Source organism: Aulonocara sp. 'chitande type north' Nkhata Bay, linkage group LG14 (genome assembly GCF_057382095.1).
Source record: "Aulonocara sp. 'chitande type north' Nkhata Bay isolate Kocher_YH1m ecotype deep benthic linkage group LG14, A_spYH_male_GT1.1, whole genome shotgun sequence".
Classification (NCBI taxonomy): Eukaryota; Metazoa; Chordata; class Actinopteri; order Cichliformes; family Cichlidae; genus Aulonocara; species Aulonocara sp. 'chitande type north' Nkhata Bay.
In genome coordinates this window covers 14,648,036-14,662,311 of record NC_141357.1, presented here as the reverse complement: position 1 = coordinate 14,662,311, position 14,276 = coordinate 14,648,036, and the positions used below count along the sequence as shown (strand labels likewise).

Here is a 14,276-nt window from a genome sequence, read left to right as displayed (position 1 = left end):
GCAAAATTACAACAGCCATAGAATCCTCTCTTATAGACCCAGAAACCTTCATACATACTGTGATTATCTCATCATCGCAGAAAGATGAACAGGCCCCCTGCCTAATCACAGATGAAGTGAAGCATCACAAGGCAATGGGTGGTGAAGACATTCTATTTTGTGGTCTATGGGAATGCACAAACCAGCTGGAGGATGTGCTAACAATCTTAACATCTCCCTGTGCAGGCTCACCCTTATGTCCACAGCTATCATTCAAGAATTCACTGGTGACGTGTCTGAATGATTACTACCCAATAGTACTGACTTCAGCTGTCATGAATTGCCTAAAGCGAGATAAAATCAAGCTCAGCTCCCTCCAGTTTGCATATGAACCTAACTGATCCCTAAAGAATGTAATCTGCACTCTACATCGTTTTGATTTTACCTGGACAGAAGGAAAAAGTATACACTTTGGGGGGAAAAAAGAAAAGAGAATCTACTTGGCTCCATGGGGTGAGAGAGTAGCTTGAGAATCTAACCTGGGGCTGCCATGTTATAGCCATTCACAAAAAAAGATGCAACAATGGCTTTACTTTCCACAACCTCTTCAACCCCCTCCCGTTACACAAGAGGTTTCACATTTTGAGATCCAGAACTTCCAACGCCAGAAACAGCTTTTTCCCGGAAGCTGTGAGCTGCAGCACCCAACAGACACTTTTATAAAAACTCTGTGCACCACACGCACAACTGCCTCATGCCCTCAACCCTTGGTCATGCGCACACACACACTCTCTCTCTCTCTCTCACTCTCACACACACACACACACACACTGAGAGGCACACAAAAATCCAAATGCACAGCTTCCCACAGTGTGACCTGATACACAGTGCCTGCAAGTAGCATCTGGTTAAGCCGCCTTCCCCAGCTTACTAGCGGAAGATGGCTGAAATAAGCTTATACACATAATGTAACATTTATTTATTCATGAATTCATTCATTAAACTTCCTTCTGTGCTGTAATATTGTAGGCAAATATCCTTTTGCATTTGACCAAATCATGCAATATAAAGCCAAGCATGAGGCATGAGCCACTACTTTCTCTTTCTCTCTAAAAATAAAAAAAGATTCTTAAAATATAAAATTTTTAAAATTGAATAAAACTAATCTGCAACTTCAGGTTTTATACCCTTTTCCGTATTTTGCTGACATTTTTTTCTACATTTCTTCTCATCTTAATGCCTGACAATATTATTAAATACTCACGCCCCATGGGGAAACTTCAACAGATTAAAATACATTAGCTTTGAGTGTTGTTACATCCAGCCTGCTGTTCACATCCACCTTGATAAAAATACAGGAATAGCAAGATGTGTCAGTTGTTTCTGTGAAATCGAATCAGGTATAATACAATCTGAGAACGGTGTTCAGACTTCTTTTAAAGTAAATTTGCACATGTAAAGATATCTGTGCATTCATTGTTACTTATTGGTATTTACTCTATGCTGCATGAACAGGTATACCGAATCCCCAAGACACTGCATAAGGGAATTTCTGTTGGATTTTACTTTTCAGCTGCAGACACAGATCTTGTGTAGAACAAATGTCATCAGAGTCTGTCTTTTTGGATATAAAGCATAAACAAGACAAATCAAGGATTCAGGCAGTTTTTTTCTGTCATTTTTGAGAAATCAGTGCTATGTAACTGTTGATGAGATATGCATGGTCAAATTAATAGGATTGTTTGATTTACAAAGAAAAATCGACCTCTCCCTCTGTTAAGACATTCACAAAGGATTAAATGGGCATCTGGAGAATGTGGTTCCATGACAAGCAATTCTCTCTCATATGGCTCCAAGAAAGACAAAGAGAGCAAGCTCCAAAAGGTACCGTCAAGATAAAAAATATATTTATATGTCTTTAATTTTCATTCTAATTTTTCCTATGTGAGTTAGAGTGACAGAATAAAACACATTTAACTCTTAAACATCATGCCACATTTGTTTGCATGCTAATTACAGCTGAAAACTAACATACAGTATAAGCATTATTGTCCAAAAGCTGTTTTTCAGTTTGTGACGTTAGGATTATGAATGTGTCTTGAATCCTGTTTTCATGTGTATTTGGGATGTACGCTAGATCTTTGGGCTGCAATGCAGATGTCTTTAAATCTAAAGCAGAAAAACAGTCTTCTCCAAATTTTAAAGCCACTTTTAATTGTTCAGCTGTAAAAGAGTGTGGTTGTGGAACACGTCTGGGGAAAAAAGAGATGCTAGAGGCAGTAACCATAATCTAGACTGATATTCCTAATACTAATGTGGAAACTTGGTTTCTGGACAAAGACACTGTGTTCAAGTCAGTTCTCAACAGCAGAGTAATGAGGTAACTTATTAATTTATTTGCTCACACATTATAAAATACAGCAATGTAAACACTAACGCTGCATACTACTGTATGAACATACAGTAGTTTATACCTACAAATACACACAAAACTGAACACTGCGTAGGATTGTTGGTAAACTGAGAGCTGATTTGTTTCTCTATGCTGCCTCAACAGCTGTCAGCAGGTAAACTGAAGATCCGAGTGCTGAAGGATGAAGAACTGACAGGTGAGAAGTTTACAGTCACAACTTGAGTTTCAGAAGTAAAATATCTGCACCAGGTAGGCTTGACATGCAGGCGTACTCTTGGCACTATATTGAACTTCCTTCTACCGTCCAATTGGACGTTAATATGCAAGAGCATTCTTCACAGTTAGTTCAGTACGAGGGATACTTGAAAAGGCAGGTACCAAACTCTGGAGTTTTTCCGTTAAACACTGATCTGTCTAACAAATGTTTAGCTTTGGCATACTTATGTTAAACATGATGGAAAGAAAATCATGAGGCGCAATAGTTAAATGTCTCTGCGTCATGTATTAATTATAAACAGCTAAGAAAACGTTTTAAAGGACTGTCTTTGGTGTGCACAATATGTTGTAACAGGCAATATAACCTTTGGTTTTGTTGTTACATTTCACAGCAGTGTGTGAACTAGTTGTACAAGCAGGCTAACTGCTTTAACAACTTTTTGCACCAATAACAGACGCACTTTTGATACTTGTGTAAAACTTTGCTGTACATGCTAAACTGTATCTCTCTGTGTTTTTCTGTTGGTCATGGTCGTCAGTTGCATAATATCCCTTAAATGTCAGGAATATTAAATTAAATACCCTTACCAAGAGTTAATAACAGTGCACTTGCTCTTTTTAGCCCCGCCTCAACCACCACCTCCACTTCCTACCCAGACGGCAAGAAAAAGCAGACTGAGGGGAACAGTATGTGGACAATGTGAAGTCAAGACTGCTGGAATAGTATGCACGCAAAAACTGTCACACCTGAACAAATGCAAACAACACTGTATGGCAAAAGTCACTTTAACTGTCATGGATGCAGGGTTTGTTTGGCTCTGTCACAAAGCAAAAATTGTGTGTTTGAAAGATCAGATTTTACTAATTGCCAAGTGATTTTGCCCTTTCTCATTGGATTCAGGTAAAGGTTTTGTGTGTTAATAAGGCAGGCACACACACACATACACACACACACACACACACACACACACACACACACACACACACACACACCAAACACTTACACGTGCAGCACTAGGAGCCAATTCACTTGATCTGTTTTCAAAGTTTAAATGTTGAATGTCATATTTTCAGTCCCCCCCCTTTCATTTTTCTTTGGAGTCCCCTCTTCTCACCCATATATCTTACTGCAGTTATTATATAGATTTGTTTCTCTTCTTCCTGCATCAGCTGTTAGCTCGTCTGTCATTCAGATGCTCATTTTCACCTGCTCACCTCCCTCTTTTGTCATTATGTGTTTACCCATCCTTCTTTCTTCCTCGTGTTTTCTCGTCACTCCTCCTTTTCAGTTTTTCCATCTGCCATATTCTGACCTGTTTCTCTCTTTCTTTCTGCACTCGCTTATTCATGTCTGTCTTTTTCTTTCTTCTGCCTTCCTCTCTCTCGCTGTGCCTCAACTGTCCAATCTGTTGGTCTATCTGTGTGTTTGTGTTTGCACTGATAACAGTTTAGTTGGATCCATTCATCGATACTTGAGACCTCTGAGGGCACCATTGTTTATTCTTTCTCGCTCTTCATCCACTGCTGCTCAGGAGGAGGGATGACGGCCTGAAACTGTATGTGTGAATAAGAGGGAGAAGGAGAGAAATGAAGCCGTCTGTGTGTGTGTGTGTGTGTGTGTGTGTGTGTGTGTGTGTGTGTGTGTGTGTGTGTGTGTGTGTGTGTGTGTGTGTGTGTAATGGACTGAGCTGAGTAATGCATGTTTGATGACCAGTTGCTCCCACCTCCTAAATCCTCAGCTCCCTGTGTAAATCCTATTCTGTGTTTCACTATGAAGCCAGCAGACTTTAGTATTGAATAAGTGATGCTTCTATGAGAACGAGAACAAGAACAATGATGGTAAGAGCGAGGGAGACTTAAAGAGGAATTGAAGGAGAGGCAGGGGTTGAACTGATTGAGCTGACATCTACAATTTTCCCCCCTTTTTGTTGTGGAATAACTTATTTAAGTGCAGCACACACAGTGTGTTAAAATATAATGTGATGTGATTTGCTTGATAGTGCGTTTGATGATGATGATGGCTCTGAACTGTCCAATGAAGGGCCGGATGCCCCCAGTGTCCCATAGTTATGGGCTTAATGGTTGTGCTTATGGTAGTCTGGGCAAGCACATAGGCTAAATGCATCCACAAATACACACAATACCCTCATGCGCACACACATTTTGGATAGCCCTCGTACCCTATAATGATGGCAATAATGGGAAGCGTTACAACTGTCTGTGCCATTCTGTCTGGAACTGCACTTATGCACACAAATGCTCACACACTCACATATGCACTCATAAACGCACAATCACACATCTGTCCTTTTTTCTTTCTTTTTAAAAAAAAAAAAAAATAAAAAATGACTCATTGTAATAAAAATGCTGAAATCTCATGTGCAACACACACTGCACACCTAGCCTCATGCTTTATTCCAGAGTCATCCAGGCAAAGAAGAAAAAAAAAAAAGCTACCTCATTTCTCCCTGTGTAGTAGGAAGAGTGCAGTGATATGCTGCTTGCAGTCTGATAGGGATGCCTAGTCCCAGAGGAGTGGTTGTAATTTATCCTCAGGCCTGAGAGGGGAAATGAGGCCCTGCTTTATGGGACCATTAAAGGGCAATGTCGCAGCTGCAGGTTTGCGTGTACACACACTCACACACATACTTCCATGTATGGATAAAAAAAGAAAAAAAAAAGAATGAACACACAGCATCACCCATAAAGACATTAATTACAGAAATACATAATATGTATCTAAATAAAATTTTTTTTTACTGGATTAATGTTTGAATCAGCTGGTATAAATTTACACTGTAAGGTTATTCATCCAGAAATCAGCATGGAACTGTGAATCATTGTGTTTGTTGTACTGCTTTATTTATTATAATTATCTATTATTCATCTATGAATAAACAGGTGTAGACATAGCAAATATGCAAGTGAGGAAGAAACAGAAAGCTTCCAAGTCATTAGATCGGGAACTGCATCACACTGTCACAAAATAAATAAATGAAATAGTTAAGTTCCTCCAAGGATAAAAAGAATTGGTAGTGTTTCTTGAAAGAGTGCACTAAACTACACTATTTTAAGTGATGGTGTTGGTAATAAAACCTTGATCTATTGAAAAAGAAACTTGCATGCATAGTGAAGGAAACCAAACACAGGCTAGTTGTTGCTTGACTGTTTGCTTTTTCTCCACCCTAGCCTCCGTGTCTCCATTGCACTTGCCCTTTCTTGTGTGCTCTGTCCAAAGCCTGTTTCCCAAACCTGCTGATGCAATGACTTTTTCCCACTAACAAGACCTGATTCTTACAGATAGAAATTATAATGACCTCCCTTAAGAGGCATTCACTCAACCACACTCACAACACACATGTGCCAAGCACAAATGCACCAATGTGCACACAGCTAGCACACACACAAACACACACACGTGCATCTTGCAGCACCACGCCAGTTTATAAGGAAAGGTTGAGGTTACATCTTTAGCAAAAGAGCGCTTTACCTACCAGTGCAACCACTTGCATGAATTAATATATATGCATACAGTACACAGACATGCACAGGCAGTGACCATTGTTTTTTAAACTGAAAGACATAGAAACACACTAAAGGTGGGTGTTTTTATATGCAGACAGACTGATGGCACTTGGTCTATGTGTTGCAGATGTGTGCTGAATGCACTGAAAACTACTGCGTTGGCTGTTTTGCCAGATTTCACCATAAGGGGGCACTGAAGTTCCATAAAATGATTCCCATTCAAGTGAGTGTTGTTTGCATATGTATCAAATCTATTTTCTCTGTGTCCAACTCTCTTTTTTTCTTTGTCTTCCACTTATGCTTTCAGTAATAAATGTTATGATCCTATTCTTCTTCAGCTTTACTCATTTTTGTCTTTTTCGTTTCTTAGATAGCTGATCATTATTATATCTTCATAACTATCTCTCATCTTTTTTGTCATTTCTCTTCTTCAGAACATCATACCAGTTTAGTATACACAAGAACACACACAAACAGTACACAGGGCTGGGCAATTACACGAATAAAATCATGAATTGACTTTCTAACTGACCCAATGTCACTTGAGTCAATATGTTCAATAAATGAATTTTCTCACACTAGCAGCTAACCTAGACTTATTGCTCTGAAGACTAATTTACTTGTGTTTAACATGAACAAGTCAGAACTTAACTTGCTAACAAACAGCTGACCATTCTTTGTTGCCATGCTTCTGTGTCCATTCTAACTGTGGTAGCTAGCAGCCAACCTGTTTCACTGACGCTGATCCCTCACCAATGAATGACAATGAGGAAAGTAAAACTTAGCTCAAATTTGGAGAAACAGAAACAGAGAGAGCAATCCAGCATGACCGGTTTTGGGTGAGGGGAAAAAAGACAAAGGCTACCTATAGGAGAGCGAAACAAAGTTTAACAATTAATGATTAAATCAGTTATGATGTATAAACACACATAGAATGAAAAGTATTGAGTGAACAAGAAAGTTTTTGTTTATCCTTTAAAGTCTAATCTATAATAAAAAATTACAGAGAGTGCCTGGTACTATGAAATCTTTAACAGAGCCGGATTAATCGAGGTTTTGTATGTGAGGAGAAGAGCTTTAAATTCATTCAATTTCATTTGTATAGCGCCAAATCACAACAAATCACCATTTATTTATGGCTGTCGTTTGTTTTATTCTATGTCAAGTACATCCCAGACTGCTTCAATAACGTTGAAACCGTGGCATCAGAAGTCCACGCTCTGGGTAGTTCCTAACTGGTGGTGCTCCATTGTGTGTTTGTCTATCAGATATGCTTTTAGTACATTGTTAGTGTGTTTGTGATCATTGTCAAACTGAAAAATGTAGCAGTTGAGATGGTTGATCAAAATCTGATCCTTTTCTGTGTTCATAATTCCACCGATTTTGTCAAGATCCACAACTCCACCAGTCTAAATACAGCACCAACCCATCACAGAGCCTCTGCTGTGTTTTACAGATGGCTGTAGACACTCACTGTTGTACCTCTCTCCTGACCTCCTCTGTACATATTCTGATGAAGACTTGAAGGATTTGAAGCTAAAATTTCAAATTTGCATTCATTACTCCATAAGACCTGGTGCCACTGGTCCAGTCCAGTTCTTGTGTAATTTGACATACTAAAGCCTTTTCTCCTTGTTTCCCCTCCTTAAGAATGGCTTCTTGAGAGCCACCCTTCCATTGAGATTATTTCTGATCAGGCTTTAGTCAACAACTGATGAATCTACTGAGGGATCAGGTCCATCCCTCAGGTCCTGTGTCAGGTCTTTGCTGGATTTTTTCCTATTTTCTCCAGGCATGACTTTCAGATACTGTTCATCAGCTAGGGATACCATTAAGCCACTTGTCCAGTTTGCTCAGGCACAGGGACTGGACCTGACCAAAGCAGTCAATCTATAAAGAAAAGCTTTGAAAGGTGTTCAGAAAGCCTGCAGAACTATTGCTCAAGACCACATTAAAATTTACAACAAAGTTTGGGTTCTTGCAAGAAAAATATAAAGAAACAGTTGGCTCAAGACTTTTAAAGAGCACTGCATCTTCACTCTTCAGAGATGATTTTCTATATATCAAGAGCTTAATTTTCAGGTTAAATAAGTGTTTAAAAAAACAGATTACTGAAGGCTACTCATAGATGTACAAAACACATTTCATGGCCCTACCACACTCTTTTAAAGACAGAAAACACTCCTCAACAGCAGTCAATTAAACAGTGCTAACAGCAGTCTTCAGTCAAAGACAGAAAGACAAGACAGCAGGTCAATGTCACAGTTTAATTACAGTAAGCCAATGCTGTTTGCACAGCAGAGGAAAGATTCTATAGATAATGTCTATTAATCTGAGTAGTTGTAAATACCAATTAAAAGTCATGTAGAACAATTGTTTATTAAGTCACAATATAAACAGAAGCAGACAGTGGATGTGCATAGGTACAACAGAGTAACACTATTATTTAACATATTGTCTAAAAGTTGTCCAAGACCTGAGATTAGATACTCAGACACAAGCCTGCACTTCTCAGACACCTTCAGTGTGTACTTTTGGAAATAGATAACAAGCATACAGATTATATTTTTTGTACTCATATAAACAAATGCTCACTGCAGTATACAATAGTTGAGACCACATGCAAATACACACTCACACGTAGACACACAAAGGCTTGTTTTTGTTAATCAGCAGCCTATTAAGCCAAATTAGTATGGAAAGCATATCTAAAAGGGAAAGCTAATTTATCCAAGGATGTACAGAATAATCAAAAGATACAATATGTCATATGGATATACGCTACTATTCTGTTTCTCGACAAGATGTGTTTCTATGGGTTTCAGCTCTAAGCGTTTTGTGTATTAACAATTAACAATTATTAACAAGCTGTCATGCACTGTTGCTCAGCTTATATGGATACCCTTTTTTGCTTTAATAGGGATGGGTATTGTTAGGATTTTATATCAATGCTCTTATTGATGCTCCATGCCATGTGATAGTGAAAAAGAGTGTTTGACACAGTGGTAAAAGTTTTTTTTTGTCTCAGCTTTATGTAAAGGAAGTGTTTGGTAGTCCACCTCCACCACCCAGAGCTGTGGTAATCACCCTGGAATTCAAAATATTAACAAACATAAATTATTTCAGGTCGCCACTGAATTCAAATTAAGCCAAGTTTATATGATCAAACCTAGTGGGGTTTGACCCCACACCCACCTTGATCTAGATCTGTCTGTCTGAAATGTCTGTTGTCTGAGATTGTAGCCAAGTTTACAAATTTGAAGATAGAACAAATGATGGCACAGCGTCTGCCTGCATTAAGACATTTCAATCAGCCTAAGAAGCCACTGTTACAACATGGACTTTTATTTGCTTTTTAGTTGCACAAGCTTTGATTGTGCTTTCATTTAGAAGGCTCAAAAAACAAAACAAAACATCTTTTAATCCACCTTGGTTTTCTCTACCAATATTTCACCCCTTTGCTATCTTTTGTATCAGCCCAAGAGGATGGGGTGCAGCTCCACATACACTTTCAACACTGAAGCCCCTCGCACCATTGAGCATTGGAATTTTTTTTAAACTTGGCAACAGCCCTCTGACACTCTTTGTTCCTTAGCTCATGTTCCCTTATGTAGTTGTTGAGAGAGGATTTGATTTTAGCATCTGACTACAGTCCACTGACGAAGCTTTGGCTACTGCTTGGAACTATTTGCATTTACAAAATTGCTAAAATCCATGCCAACTGTATTCCAAGGTTCATAACTACAGTTAGCTCCATATATATTTGGACTCTGACACAAGTTTTTTTTTTTAAACTTGTTTATTGAAACATATTCCAATTATAGTTATATATTGGATATGGACATGATTTTAGACTCTCAGCTTTCATTTGGGGTTACCTACATTCAAATTGGATGAAGGGATTAGGAGTTTCAGCTCCTTAACACGTTTTTAAAGGGTCCAAAAGTAATTGGACAATTGACTAAAAGGCTATTTCATGGGCAGTTGTGTGTATGATGATTTGATTTGAGGTGTGGTGCTTTTATCTGGAAGATGCAGTCAAAGGAGCTGAAAGCTATCCTTAAGCTGCAAAAACAAAACAAAACAAAAAACGATCTGAGAAATTGCTACAATATCAGGAGTGGCAAAATCTACAGTTTGGTACATCCTGAGAAAGAAAAAACGCACTGAGCACTCAGCAACGCAAAAAAGACCTGGAAAGAAGACAACAGTAATGGATGATCGCAGAATAATTCTGCAGGAGGTAGGCGTAGTGATATCCAAGTCTACCATAAAGAGAAGACTAAATGAAAGTAAATACAGAGGGTTCACTGTAATGTGCAAGCCACTCATAAGCCTCAAGAATAGAAAGACTAGGTTGAACTTTGCTAAAACACATCTTAAAAAAAGCCAGCACTGTTCAGGAAAAACATTCTTTGGACAGATGAAACCAAGATCAACCTCTACCAGTATGATGGTAAGAAAAAAGTATGGAGAAGGCGTGGAACAGCTCACATTCCAAAGCATCATCTGTAAAACATGGCGGAGGCAGTGCGATGGCCTGGTTGTGCATGGCTGCCAGTGGCACTGGGACACTAGTGTTTATTGATGACGTGACACAGGACAGAAGCTTCAGAGTCATACTGTCTGCTCAAATCCAGGCAAATGCAGTCAAATTGATGGGGAGGCATTTCATAATAGACATAATTGACAATGACCCAAAATATACAGTCAAAGCAACCCAGAAGTTTATTAAAGCAAAGAAGTAGAATATTCTTCAATGGCCAAGGTAGTCACCTGATCTTAATCTAATTGAGCATGCGTTTCACTTGTTGAAGACTAAACTTTGGACAGAAAGGCCAACAAACAAACAGCAACTGAAAGCCACTGCAGTGAAGGCCTGGCAGAGCATTTAAAAGTAGGAAACCCAACATGTGGTGATGTCCATGAGTTCAAGACTTCAGGCTGTCATTGCCAGCAAAGGGTTTTCAACCAAGTATTAGAAATAAACATTTTATTTACAGTTATTTAATTTGTCCAATTACTTTTGTTCCCCTGAAATGAAGGAACTGTGTTGTCTCTGTCCAAAATTGTATGGATGTAACTGTTCATCCTGTTAATCCTGTAAATCTTTCTAAATTTTCCAGTTCAACTTTGTTTTTACACCTGGCCTTTGAATATTCTGCCTTTTTGCTGTATCCAGGCAGAGCAAAAGCAAACATGATATCATGACACTGTCAGCTTAATCTTTTTTGGGCAATTTTCTGACAGTTACATTATTCTTCCACAGCATGTCGTTTATCCTGTCTTCCTTCTCTCACCCCAACCGGTCGCAGCAGATGGCCTCCCCTCCCTGAGCCTGGTTCTGCCGGAGGTTTCTTCCCGTTAAAAGGGAGTTTTTCCTTCCCACTGTCGCCAAAGTGCTTGCTCACAGGGGGTCATATGATTGTTGGGTTTTTCTCTGTACCTATGAAGTGCCTTGAGGCGACTTTTGTTGTGATTTGGCGCTATATAAATAAAATTGAATTGAATTGAATAAAAGAATTAACACATAAATAAACACTGTTTATACAGGCACTTTGGTACTGACCGGTCAGGTACCGACCCCACTTTATTTATGTTTCTTTGTACTTATCCTGTGTGCTACCTGACTTCTCATTGGCTGGAGACACTGATGTGTATACAGTAGCCACCACAGTGAAACAAAGCCATGGATACTGACAAAGAGAAAAACTGCACACACTGAAGTAGCTCTATGAAACCACACAAGACAACTGTCCATCTACATCTCCTCAGTGTTCATCTCTGTTTCTATCCTCACTTTAGTCCCTTGTAATGCAAAACTGTGTATTTTGGCAGGACATAAAGACTGAGGATTATACACATGCAGCTGACGCAGGCATATCTCTTTCTCTCTTCTGCTAATCCTGTTTTATTTGCCTTGGAAAGAATGAGGGAGGAAGAGAGACAAAAAGACAAAATGAATATTAAGTTCATCACTATGCTGTTTTGGGGCTTTCATCGGTGCCTCATCAGCTCCTGTGTCCAGCCGCACACACACACTCCCAAACGTGGTTCAATTAATGTTTGCAGAGCATTTTCAGTATTTGATTTAGCCTAACCTGTAGGGAGTACCAAATGAATATGGTATGCGATGATATATCAAGAAACTTAATAGCTAAGTTTAAGCTTTACAGCATTAATTATAATTGACAATAGTGTGCCTAATTTAGCAAATGTAAAGGTTATGAAAATGTTATATTCTCAGACTACCCTCACCCCCTCACTCTTTCTTTCTGATGCTTAGAAAACTTACAGCACTGTAAAACTTAGCAGAACTCTGGTGGTTTTAGAAACTAAAAACTATGGTTAAGTAATTGATTGATGCGACTGAGCGAGTTTACTTTTCATTGTTGTGCGCAAAGTCTTCCCTACATCACTTGTCTGTTTCCAAAGGGAAAGTTAAAATTACTCTCTTGACCTTAATAACATACTCTCTTGAAGGCAAGTTCAGTGATCCTGGTTTCACAGCTAAACAACATCCTGGAAAAATTATAGATGGTATTATCTCACTTACAATAAATGATACTATGTGTTGGACAGATTTTCCAAGTGAACGAGAATCTGTGTGCACAATTAAGAGCCAATATTAATGACGAAAACATCATGATTGTTTTACCATTTTAAGCCGTTGTGTAAACTTTAAACTGCATTATTTTTGATGTCAGATTTGAAGGATGGCTTTCAGAATCTTAACAGTTAAACCCAGTGTAGAAGAAAGCTTTGATAATCCCAAAAGACTGGCAAAAACACTTGAACAAAACTTTTCACCCTTAGATATGAGGATGAATTAACTTTAAAAAGTGTCTATGAATTCTTGACAGTGCATTATGATACGGTATGATGATGTGAGTGCATACTTTCGGACAGTTTCTCCTTGAAGGCATTTATTGTATTACAATTAGCTGTACAAACGAAAAGTGACAGAAGTTGTCTGAAGAAGGAAAAAAGAAGAAAGGAGAAGTTCAAAGCTGTACCCACTCTATGCAGTCTAGGGCTGTCCCAAATACCGTCTTTGAGGATTTGAGGCTTTAGTGATTGTCTGACAAAAATTCAAAGAGAAGACGGCTGCACTTACAGTTACATAACGACTTGCCATGGTTTATATTCTGACCTGTTAAACATTATTATTATGTAGATTGCAGTTTGAAATTGATTAAAGGGGTACAAGCACATATATGAGTTCATTTGAGGTCATTTGTGAACAACTTTTAGGAGGCCATCTTTGAAAGTTTTGGTGTTATTGCGAACCAAAGACAGAATTTGGATGCTTGACATTTTTTGACAACTTGCTTGTCAGTGCAGCTTATGTAAAATGAGAGCTAGTACAAAGATTAAAGGTAATGAATACAATTATCTGAAAAAGAGAGTTTGTCACAGAACTCCATGCAGTCCTGTGACAAACTAGACACTCCCCATTGTTCAGTAGTTTGTAGAACCACCTTTAGTTACAAGTTTACTTTCTCAGCCTCTCACATTGTTTTCGAGGAATATGGTCTGATTCTTTATTTTACAATGTTGCTTCGTTTATACACAGCTTTCTTAGTGTCCCACTACAACATTTTGACCAGGTTGAGGTCTGGACTTTGCCTGGGCATTTATAACACTTTATTTCATTTTAAATCATTCTGTTGTAGATCTCCTGTTGTGCTGGGGATACTTTCCTGTTTGATGCATGATTTTGGTGATATGATATTGTGACAATACTTCACTCACAAAGTATTGCAGTTTATCACCTGCAAACTTTATTTTATCCAGTAAGATAATAATCTCGCTTCAATTTTTTTTTTTTTGCTTCAGGCATTCCAACACTGTCACAAAAAACTGCCATAAATGTTTCCATAACACCGAGTCAGTCTGTCTTTGATTGAATGGGGTCAAGTTAGCAATTGCATGCAATTTGTTTCTGATAATGCAGCAATTAAGGGTGATAGATTTTTGAAAATCACTAATTTGTTGCTATCAAAAAGTGGTTGTAATAACCCTTAAGCTCTAAGCAACCATTTAGTCATCACAAGTTGTGATCGGTCGCAGGATGTGAAATGATTCAGTACAACCAAAAGGCAGCTGCTGTGTTTTTTTGTTGTGATAAACACAGGGAGGT

General features: G+C 38.5%; 1 protein-coding gene across 7 annotated transcripts in view; it reads left to right on the top strand.

Moving 5' to 3' along the window:
- zbbx (zinc finger, B-box domain containing) overlaps positions 1-14,276 on the top strand; it is a 73,252-nt gene that overhangs the window by 10,823 nt on the left and 48,153 nt on the right. For 4 of the 7 annotated variants that reach the window (XR_015124633.1, XM_086261105.1, XM_086261104.1 and 1 more), the window contains exons 4-7: positions 1,761-1,863; positions 2,537-2,588; positions 3,231-3,331; positions 6,261-6,356. Coding sequence is in view for 6 of the 7 variants with exons in the window: in XM_086261105.1 (XP_086117231.1) it covers positions 1,761-1,863; positions 2,537-2,588; positions 3,231-3,331; positions 6,261-6,356 (352 nt within the window). In the remaining variant the exon portion in view is untranslated. Of the gene's footprint in view, positions 1-1,760; positions 1,864-2,536; positions 2,589-3,230; positions 3,332-5,084; positions 5,228-6,260; positions 6,357-14,276 lie in introns of all 7 variants that reach the window. The other 3 variants (XM_086261107.1, XM_086261106.1, XM_086261108.1) reach the window with 3 other exon arrangements.